General features: G+C 38.2%; 1 protein-coding gene across 7 annotated transcripts in view; it reads right to left on the bottom strand.

Annotated features, from left to right (window-relative positions):
* Positions 1-8: 8 nt before the first annotated feature.
* The window catches only part of LOC126369873 (uncharacterized), a 34621-nt gene continuing 23305 nt past the window's right edge, over positions 9-11324 (bottom strand). For 4 of the 7 annotated variants that reach the window (XM_050014462.1, XM_050014466.1, XM_050014465.1 and 1 more), the window contains 5 exons: positions 7780-7841; positions 7251-7598; positions 6215-6524; positions 4152-4270; positions 9-932 (listed from right to left, as the gene is read on the bottom strand). In XM_050014462.1, coding sequence (XP_049870419.1) covers positions 813-932; positions 4152-4270; positions 6215-6524; positions 7251-7598; positions 7780-7841 — 959 coding nt within the window. In that variant the 3' untranslated portion in view covers positions 9-812. Of the gene's footprint in view, positions 933-1959; positions 2045-4151; positions 4271-6214; positions 6525-7250; positions 7599-7779; positions 7842-11324 lie in introns of all 7 variants that reach the window. The other 3 variants (XM_050014463.1, XM_050014467.1, XM_050014464.1) reach the window with 2 other exon arrangements.

Below are 11324 nucleotides of genomic sequence, written 5' to 3'. Positions count from 1 at the left end.
GTCATTGATTCGATTATTTCGAATATTTATTTCATTAAAATATAAATTACATAATAATGAAATACAGATCAATTAAGTAATTTTATCATTTTATATACAAAATACTTTGTTTAATCTCTTCATGACTAGGATTCACATTAAGCCAATATATTTGTTAAAATAATAATAATTTTATTGATAAATTACTTTGGCAAGAAGCGCATAATTGAAAAAAAAATATGAGTAATTTCCTACGTATAAAAACTTTTATAAGTTGAGCATATTTACAGTCTGTATTAGAAGCATCGTGAAGTAGTCGCATGGTCGTAATGTATAAAGCCGCACTTTTACATCGAAAAAGGAAAACATGACGTGATATTAGATTAATAAATGACGTAGTAATATTTTTATATTTTTTTTTTAAATTTTAACTTACAAACTAGTTAATGTTTAAAAATAAATTACATCTATGATTAAGTACCGATTGTGTACGATCAAGCACTTGACGCGTTTGAGACTTTAATACCTAAAGTCTATACAAGTACCTACTACTTTAACTTTTAAAGTCCTACCCTGAGGCTCGTAACCGATCCGTGTATCTAATGGCGATAAGAAATGGCATGAATACATATGGAACTTATTCGTGCTGACACTTCCACTGATGCACCCCAATTTACTATTCATTTGCGAGACTTTGTATCAATGAAAATGTCAGTCTAAATAAGTTAGAATCATTAGTTTTGATCTTGTAAGGCGAATGTTGTCATCAACTGTAGTTGACGTAGTTTATTATGTGTAGAGTTCATGAATAGTTTAGTAATGCTAGTGGTAATTTAATATGAAGATCGGCCGGAGAGGTCCTCGTAGTGTTGTGTGCCCGGGGGCGCGCGGTAGCCGGGGTAGGTGCTGTTCAACGCGTGCTGCGCGAAGAAAGCCGTGTAGTCCTTCTTTACCTGCAACACAAAGTTCACAATCCCCTACAGACTACCGGATATCTAGTGTCAACGAATTCACAGCTCCGTGAAATTAGAATCGTTTTTAAACGAACCCAATTTGTATGAAAATTTGTCGCGAGTACACATTAGTGTGTAATAGTATGGGAAATTGCTGCTATTAGGATTATTACGGTCAAACGATACAGAATTAGCTTTTGGTTGACCGTTATTAATTCTATTCGTAAGAGTTGTTTGGTATTTAAATAAGTATTTAAACACAAAATTATACTGATAACTTAAAGACTTGACGAAAGAGAAAATCGGAAAGAGTCACAAATGTGAAGTCATATTAAACAAATGTCTTATATAGTAAACAGAGAGATTCATTTTTTACACCACTAACATTCATGCAAGCACCTATACTATAAGTCCTACGACTGAAAGCTTCATAGAAATATAGAAATGATAGTCAGTGTGTGTGACATGGTATTCTTTAGTCGATTACGTGACGATGTTCGGAAAAGTATCTGCTATTCTAAACGTATTAAGTGATCACATCTACGGTCTAGTCCTCCACCAATTGCCGTGCTAGCACTTTTCTACCACGCCTGCTAGGAACGGAACATAATGATGACTAGTAGACTAATATCTCTCAAACTAAACATCTTAATTATATTCTGTCTACAATGCCAACAATTTGGATCGTAAATGAAAGACGTGGTTTACCGTTATTCCACAGTGTCTATAGAAATAAAGTTGTTGCTATGTCGCACCACCTACGTAGATTATACATTGTGTATTTTATTCTGTGGCACGAGCGAGAGGTTCCGCGTGACAATGGCGTGGAATAGATATGATGTACATACTGCCAGGCCTTGCCAGACGATTGGTAGCAACGAAGTAGAGAGAAATTGAAATTGTACTAGAAATATTATGCACTTGCTTATCAGTTTCATAATAATATCATTCCATTCCGCACAGGCGGCATAGAAAAGGCGTTAGAAGAGCTTTGAAAGATCACACGGCGTCAAACGACGACACTTACTAAGGTATTAAAGTCCACTTTAGGACTGCCCGAACGCCTACGCCTCGTTCTTGGCTATGAGTTCGGCAAGCGAATATTGCTTCAGCTAAAACAAATAACGGTTCCGCTCAAAATAATATTGAACCTTCCTTGTTTTAGTTTTTAGTGTAGTATAGGTAGCCCGACTACGCAAAATGTTGTGTCAAAAGCGATAAAAAGACGTCGGTTTCATCTTGTTAATTAATTACTTACACACCTAATTAATAGGTACTTGGTATCTTTGAAACCATAGAACTTCTTTTGTATAGAATATAAGTTTTTTATTTTTGTAAAATATGGGTAATTATTTTAGTCTTTGAGTTTTTGTAAATTAATATAATTAACTATACGCCAGAAATAGTAGGAACCTAAATTGCGTAATCGGGTTCGTAGTTTTATTGTAAATAACTTTTGATATCAAATATCATTAATGGGTATAGGAATAAGTTTTTATTTTCTGAATAAGTCTTATTAATTATAATATAGTTATGAAAAAATACGTAGGGAAAGTATATTTGGGTGAAGCTGGTAGGAGCTTCGATTAATTACCTATTGTTCGAAAATATTATGGGAGTCATACATATTTACAACATGCTTCTTGTTAAATTAATTAGGTATAAAAACAATAGGGGCTGCAAACCTGAAATTGCTTTTTAATTAGTAAACTTAGTTATACATTTATTATGTACATGTCACATAAAACATTTTTTTTCAGTAACCCTTGAATTTCAGGGTAAGATCACGTAGGCTAGGTTTTCAAGTTGCTATTGGATGCAAGTGGAACCGTGATCGTCTATCGAAATTTCACAACGGCTGTTTGGTCAACCGCATTCGCATATCTGACCGCATATTAGGCGGACCTCTTGAACTTTGAATGCAGTTAATATGCAATCAGTACGATCGTATTGGAAATGTTCAATGGCGTTGCAGCACAAATGCAGTCTGTATTCTACTTTTGTTCTACTAGAGATTGAAAAGGCCGCATCGAAGCAATTCATCTAAAGTAATATTGCAATTTGACATTTGCGCATATAAAAATACTAGCGACCCGCCCCGGCTTCGCTCGGGTGCAATGCTGAGGAAAAAATGAAATTATTTACGACATCACATTAAAAACCTCAAAAACAGTATTTCTCCACTATTTAATGGATGTTATTGTATATATAAACCTTTCTCTTGAATTACTCTATATATTAAAAAAAACCGCATCAAAATCTGTTGCGTAGTTTTAAAGATTTAAGCGTACATAGGGATATACGGAACAAAAAAGCGACTGTTTTATACTATGTAGTGAAGTGTCAAATGCAAAAATGTCAAATAGCAGTATTGCTTTAGATGAATTGCTTCGATGTAGTCATTGTAGACCCCCTAGTCTATAGTACTGCTGTTTCTCCATCCCTCATTTTGCGTTATAGCCTTCACGGTGCGTAAGACAGCTGTCAGAATAGTATATTTTCTATATATGATATGCTATTATTCGTAGGCTATGCTACGAATAAATATTAAGTCTATGTTACTTTTCGCACTAGGCTATATCAGACTACGGACACAATACAATAATCTTATTCTTACCGTATGCCGTCTCACCGTAAGTGCGAGCGAGATAATCCGCGCGCGCTATTCCTTACTAACTAGTGGCTTACGGCCATTTCTCATCCCGACGACCCGATTACTCTAGCCATAGAGGCAGCCAATCAGCTCGCGACACCAAACACTTCAGGACCCCGATACTGACCCCGCTGGCGTGGTCGACGATTTCAGCAACCTCAATCAGCGCTTATCACTATCGACCCACTAGGGTCGATTAATTCTTTCAAATAATTTTCCTCTCAGACGAACGCCCTGAGCGGAGGTTCGCGCCCAACTGGGCACCCTCAGGCTTCTTGTCTTCAACGTTGTACCGGGTGAGAGCCTTCAGCGCTCCCCATTTGTCCGGCCAAATAGTTAATGCCGTCTGCGGCAAATCTATAATAAGTCACGTCAAATAAAGCCATTTTTCACTATACTAAGGCCCAGAGGGGGTGAGGTAAATCCCGACATGAATTGCTACGGGGCGGAGAGTTACCGTTCTATACGTATTCGTTATTATTGCTGTGCTCTATCGTTCTGTCCAGCTGTCATACGCACCATGCTAAAGTGCAAATCGTATTAAAAAAGTTCACGATGATCCATACCTTGCGTGGCCTGCAAGCAGGTCCCTTGGCTAGTTGTCTCCTGGCCTCGTTCTCCGCAGCCACTGCCTCCTTCACCGACTGTGGCGGCCACTTCTGGTCTCCACGCATGTTGACTCCTCCTAGATATTTAGTATTGATAAATTCACCACAGAACTTGGAAGCGGAAAGCACATCATCGATGGACGCCAACCGAGATAAAGTTACAATATGTCACGTTATGTCAAAACAAATATTTGGATATTTGCAAGGGCCTATGCCCTATGGGGGGTTCGTTCGTTCTTCCACGAAAGTACTTGATAGGGAAAAGCACTAATTATCTAAGACTGATGTCTATCGAAAGTTCTTGTTTTGAGGGCTACTACAATCACAATATCTGTCTTCAGTATTTATAAATATTCCTTCCTTGTTATTGTACCTATTCTCGGCCCACGAACCGGTTATGTATGCGTAAGTAGGTTCCTTACCTACTTTACGAGCCACAGTGTTTCCAAAACGCTTTTAATTAATGCGATGATAGGACAAAACCAGAGAATTTCTGACAAAAACAATGTAAGCTGGGTCAGGAATGCCAGTGGGAGGTAGGTGGGTATAAATCTTGAGAAAATGCGTGTTGGAATTCGGCATTTTGTTGTTTTTTTAATAGTTTTACTAGCATACCCACGCTAGGTACCAACGCATTTTCCAGAATTATTCTACAACGTATTCTTACTCGCATTTTATTGGATGTAAATTCGGTAATCCCGTATTATTCTAACTCACCTCAGCTCCTCGGAGCGGATTTACGAGTGAATCTGTCGTGTGCGTACTTTAATGCTACCTACTGTAATTTTTCCGGTTTCCATAAAAACTCACCATCACAGGTGTATTATAAAAGCTTTTATGTGTTGCAATTCACTCTTCTAAATCGACATAAAAAAACAATTTTAAAAACAATATACCTAGTTGCAACTCCGCAGTACCAGCGGAAACGTATAATAGTAGGTGTCTCTTAGTGTCGACTTTATGTAAGGTCGCGTCTGCATTGTATTTTATGTTCTTTGATATTGCCGTTGTGAATCAAAAGGAATTCGCACCTGTTTTCAGATATAAATAAGGCATGTGCTACGAAATAATCAGCAGTATTTTTGAAAAACTTTGTTTAACTTTGATCTAGGTACCCACTTACACTCATTTAGTTACAAAGCCGAATTTGAAAAATAAGTATCCCGTGTGCCTTTCATCTCTTTTAATTCAAAGGAAACAGGGTTGTTTGAACCGAAGTTTGTTTTATAAAATTACTGATGAGTTTGCATCCACTTTTCTCTCTCATTCATTAATCAATAATGATTTACGATGTAAGGAAATGACATTTTGAAAGTTTACTGGAATAACTCGTGTATCTTCTGTAAAAAAAATACAAAAGACCTAAAGCCTTGTTTGATATCTATACTAAAACTATAATTTAACATACTTTACTTACTTTCTTACAAATAAATAATGTCTTATTTATGATGTTGACAATTTTGCAATCATTTGACACGTTTACACCAAAACGTGTTCGTTTAGCACTCTCGAAGTTAATAAGGAATTTTCTATTTATAAATGACCCCGTTTATGATTCTGTTTGATCTTAAGCCAAGTGTGTAGGTATTGTTGTCGTTGTAATGATCTTCTATCTGAAAGATTAGGAAGGGGAAATATATCTACGTAGATTACGTGCGCAAATTGCAGAAGTTATGTTATCTAATATTATATTTAATAGAACACAAAGCCTAGCTTTTGTTTATTGTACCTCATTCCCATTACAAAAGAGGCCTTTTTCAGTTTCTTTTACGTTTCTCCGTAGACTCTGCTGGCCAGTTTTATAGTACAGAGTATCGTCTTCGTCTATCCTCTCTATTCATTTCCATATCAGCCGCGCTTTTTTCGTCATACCTACCAGACTTTTTTATGGAAGATAAGCATTTTACCACAATCTTACCTGATGGTAAGTGACTAATGTATCCGAGAATGCTTATCTAAAAAGTGCCTATTAATTCTTGCCTTAAAGTGGCCCAGAGAGATCAAATTGTAAATGCACAAACCGTTGAAAGAAGCTGCAGCGGGTTGACTAGGGAACACCGGTGGGGGCTTCTGGTGGACAGGCGGGGTCTGGCGCAGAGTGATGGTTGCCGGAGGGGGCTCGAACTGCCTCTGCGGTGGCTGGTAGGGCGCTTCGTACTGTTGCTGCTGCTGAGGTTGATACTGTTGTTGCTGAGGCGCGTACTGTTGTTGCTGTGGAGAGTACTGTTGCTGCTGAGGGGAGTACTGTGGCTGAGGCGAGTACTGTGGCTGCGGCGAATGCTGCTGCTGGTAGCTCGGCTGCTGCGGGTAGTTCGGCTGCGCACCGTATGCCTGCGTATAAAATAACTGGTGACTTTTTTGTCACAAGCCGAATGAGGTTTTTAGTCAGTTTACTGAGAAATTATTACTAAAGGAGGTAAGTTCCCAGATATCTGAATTCTAATATTTTTTGTGGTAAGAGCGTCTTTAGCTACTTTTTCTAAAAAGACAATCGTTTTGAAGGAACTTTATGACATTTTATTTCTAAAATAAAATTTTAGTAAAGTGGATTTTACATTTCAATAATTTAACCGGTTTTAAATAAGAATTACCAATGAATAAAACTCCTAATTAGATAAACTAGGTCGCACGATTGAGTCGCGTACCTTACTCCAGCAGCTCACAAACTGACTAAAATTTCATCCGGCATTTCATTAACGGGGGTTAGGTACTTGAAATATTAGACAGCTCAGTATTTATTAAGACAAAAAGTAAACTTGTTTAGACGAATTAAGATAAATTAGCGCAATTTAAGTAAGTAAGTAACATTTCCTCGGCATGAAGCCCCTTGTAATCTGCTAGAAGCTGTAAAATAACAAGATCATTTTATAATATTAGTGAAATGCATGCACTACAAAAACTGTCCGAATTTGTCTGTACTATTAGTATAATTTTGTTTCGAACGATTACCTACCTCTAGGTACATACACAAAGAAACAGAAAAAGCGCGATATTAGTGATGAGACTAAAACTCTAGAAACGGCGACGATGACTTCAACTGCTGGAAGTAGGGTGTACCTGGGGAGAGAGGGGAGCTGCCACGGGGGCCCAGCGCTGGTTCGGTTGGCGGTAGGGCTGCGCGACGCCGGGGGACGCGGGGCCTTGCTGGTAGGGGGCGGCGGGGGTCTGTCTGGCGGTCACTCCGGGACCCACGGGGATTAGCTTGCTGAGCCCTGTGGCTTCTTGACGGCGACCTTCACAGTACGATGGTTGCGACTGCGGGGCTTGGTGCTGGCTTTGTGGGTAGGAAGGATGGGAAGGTTGCTGGTAGTGGGCCTGCGGGGACTGCGGCGCTTGTTGGTACTGCGGCGCTGCGGGCGAGTGCTGAGCGTTGTTGTAGTACGCTGGACTCTGTTGTTGTTGCTGCTGTTGGGATGTCATTAGCTTATAATAATTAACAGTGAATAAATGCGAGCTCTATTAAGCATGCATCGCTTCCACCACCTCAAAGCGTTTTCTATGTGCAGCGTGTATTTGTGATGACATATGTCTATTTACACTACTTTGAAATTGAAACGTGTTTGAATCGTGTAATGAGAAAAGTTACCTGTTGTGGCTGATGGTACCCGTTGGTTTCGGGCACTGGTGGCCACACCACTTTCTTCTGGCCTGAAACAAAATTATGTATTTTCAACTGCCTGTAATGTCATGAAATACAGAAAGTGTTTTGAGGGAGGTGAACATCACGTTTTTACAATGAAAACCTGTAATTAACATACCATTAAACTACCATTCAAGCCAATCAGAGAGTGTATAAAAATAATTGTGTTGCGAACGGGCTAATCACATATGATCTTGGAGAGCGATGTGATACAATCTGGAGCCCGGTTTTTCATTATTCAACACTTTGAAATACTTATTGCGAGACATTTCGCTTTAAATTAGCCCGGCCACCAACATGTTGGAGGTGCGCCAGCCAGTCTATGAAAAAATAACGAGTTGGGGTGACCGGTTTTATGGGGACGGACGGGTTTCCAGGAAAGGTACACAAGGTGTTCTGGAATTCTCGAACAGCCAGCTAGGATAATAGTTACGTGGGCGATGAGAATCTAACTTGATTTTATAGATACATATCTACTTACAGCAACGTCCAACCGACGCGACGACATGCATAAAACATTGGATGTGCTATTTCAAAATTCATAACTTTATTTTAACGATCGCTTAAATTGTTTCAGCGTTAAACTGAGACACATAACTGTGAATAATAGACCTATTAATACGTATAGTAATATATTCTGAACAATCACACATAATATGTTCAATGAAGACAAGGCATGTGTCTTGAAATTAATAGCTTAGTTGCTGTGTGCCGATCGCGAATAGGCCTTGGTTTACAATAATATTCTTGGTTAAACAGAAGCCACCTGTCTGGATTAGTTAGTTTCCGTAGTGTAAACTATGTAGGATTAGTTGGCAGGGAGGTATGTATTAATTTTGAGTTTGCTGAACGTCACGATGGAAGTGTAGGTAGGTAGAAGCAGCTGGGTAGCATGCGATGATGCGAGGAAACTTCGCTACAAGTTACACGGTCGCGTTGGTTTATTAGATGTCTCATAGTTAGTCTTCGGCTCTTCGGGAATATTTCGGTATTTCGAGAACACCGAATAACCAATGAAATTCGAAACACTAAATCTCTACAAATAATTTACTTTTCTTTGTAAAAACACACTAAAAAGGTAAACATTTTTAAGCCAATCTCTGTGTAAGATTTCACTTTAGAACTTATTAAAATTAAATATCAAGTTAATTCGTTAACTTAAAGTGAATTTGTCAACTGTTAAGTTCAAAAGTTAACAAATGAACGTTAAGCTAACAAATTAATATGAAATTTAATTTTAATTACTGACATAAGTCGGTCAAAAGGTACCTAGGTAAGCGTCTAAAAGGTTAAAACGTGGTGTTGTTTAATCACCCGGATCCGAATCAACGCGATGAGCTTGCGTCTTTGTTACAAAACTTGCCGTTCGAACAATTTGTATAATTACTGGCACACTTGAGGCGAGCGACACTGAGTTGTAGAACTGAAGCAAATTTGAAGAAAATGTTGAGGATTATCACTGTTGGGTAAGGATAGAGTAGGGACTCACAATCTGGAGGCACGTTAGCGCGCTGCGTTCAGGACAACGACTACTTGGCTCGCCGGCCAGGTGTGTAGGTGTGCGAATATCTACAGCATATTATATTTTAAGAATGCACATTTTTAGGACTCGCCACGCACCTCGGCGTTTCACGCGAGCGTTTCAAAGAATATTACGAAGAGTCAGACATACCTGCAAAGATGCAACCATCATTCTTGTTTAAATATTTTTGACTGATTTTAAAGTCCAGGGGTTTTAATATTTAAAATAATGTTTACGTAATCCGTAGCCACTTTTAAAGGCCTCTTAAATGTTGAAAAATATCAATAAGACGGTTGCACATAATTAGTTCAGACAAGCACATACATAATTAATGTATCGAAGCACAACAAGATCTGCTAAATGATAATAATTATAATGGTTATCGTGCAGTGTGCATCTGCAGAACGGGCTTACTATGGGACATGGTCGCAATTACCTCAGCCATTGAGCCGTGAGATGAACATAAATTACCTACGTACGGTATACTAATCCCATCGTCGCTCCGTCGAATGGATATAATTTACTTACTAGTTTAATAATCTTATATATCTCTTGATCAGTAGGTAAATTGGGTTAGGTTATATTAAACTACGTTTATTTTTTCTAACCAGTACTTTGACTAAACGGTTTGATAGGTATTTAAATTAAAATGGATGTAAAAGGAGTGTCTTCTGCTAACCCTGGTGGGAAATAGGCGTGAGTTTATGTGTGTGTAAAGGAAATAATAAAATAAAATTAAAAATATTCGGTAAGGATGATGACTTTATTGCTTTTAAATCTTTAAGTAAGTATCTTTGAGACGCAAAATAAAGATAAGGGAGCTGTAAATTCGTTTAGCCCTCCTCATACCAGGTGTTAAGTTGAGATATTCAACGAGAGACTCATTAACGACTCGTTCGCAAGAATGAGTTTCAAAACAAAATAGGATCGCAGTGTGTAAACACGTATCGAGTCGAGAGTCATTTGTCATTTGCATCTTTTCAGCGAGTGTGTATTATTAGACATTGATTCATGTAGTGTGGAACCACCGAAGGAACACCGAAATAGAAGTGACGTCAACCTACAAATTTTATTATTCTCAAAGTGAAAACCACAAAATCTGATAGAAAATTTATGACTCCCTCGTTGCCAGCTCTGCAGGTGAAAATATAAGCGTTCAAAACTGTAAAAAATAGCTATTTTCATAATATTACACGACGTTCGTTTTGCGATAAATAAGTATGTCAATGTATTATTTTAGTTTTTAAAACACGCAATAAAATGGTACAATAACAAACGGTCGCTGTTAATGTTTCTAGGTATTCTTGACCAACCACGGTTTCAAGGCGAAAAGTAAATCTCACTCACTATTAAGCGATTTTAAACTATATCTACTGTCTACTAGGATTAATCCTTATTCTGTTCAAATAACTTTACGACGTTGTTAAAATATACACTTATAACACTTTCATCGTTAATGATTATCCTCGCAAGATGCGTGCGAAGTGAAATGATATCGTAACATCACTTAGTCGTGAATACATTTAAATTATGCAACTCGTAAAGATTCTGTCACACCTGAGACCTCTTAGGGCTCCTTTCGTAGCACCCACGCACAATGTAACTAACAGTACTTTATAGAAATATCACTTTACCTACAAACACCGTCTCAGGCATGGCGATGAGCACTTCTCCGTTGTCTGTTCTGCACTAAGTACATAAGCAAGTATAAAAACATTTTACACAATGGCTTCCAGTCTTTGCCAAATACCTTCCGCTAATGAACTTTCCCAGTGGGCGGGAATGACTGAACTGATACGTAAACTCTTCCATAAGTAGCTATATTAGGACGTTACTCTCAAGTGAAAATAGTATTGCCCATTCATTAACGTGGAGTTCATTCGCATTTCCGGGTGTCGAGTGGATGTAGGTACCTGGTCTGGTGAGTGTTCTTAGTGCCGAATTTACTATTGTACAGTTTAATACCTAC

Source organism: Pectinophora gossypiella, chromosome 9 (genome assembly GCF_024362695.1).
Source record: "Pectinophora gossypiella chromosome 9, ilPecGoss1.1, whole genome shotgun sequence".
Taxonomy (NCBI): Eukaryota; Metazoa; Arthropoda; class Insecta; order Lepidoptera; family Gelechiidae; genus Pectinophora; species Pectinophora gossypiella.
The sequence above is the reverse complement of the archived record's forward strand: the minus strand, read 5'-3'. Positions and strand labels throughout refer to the sequence as shown.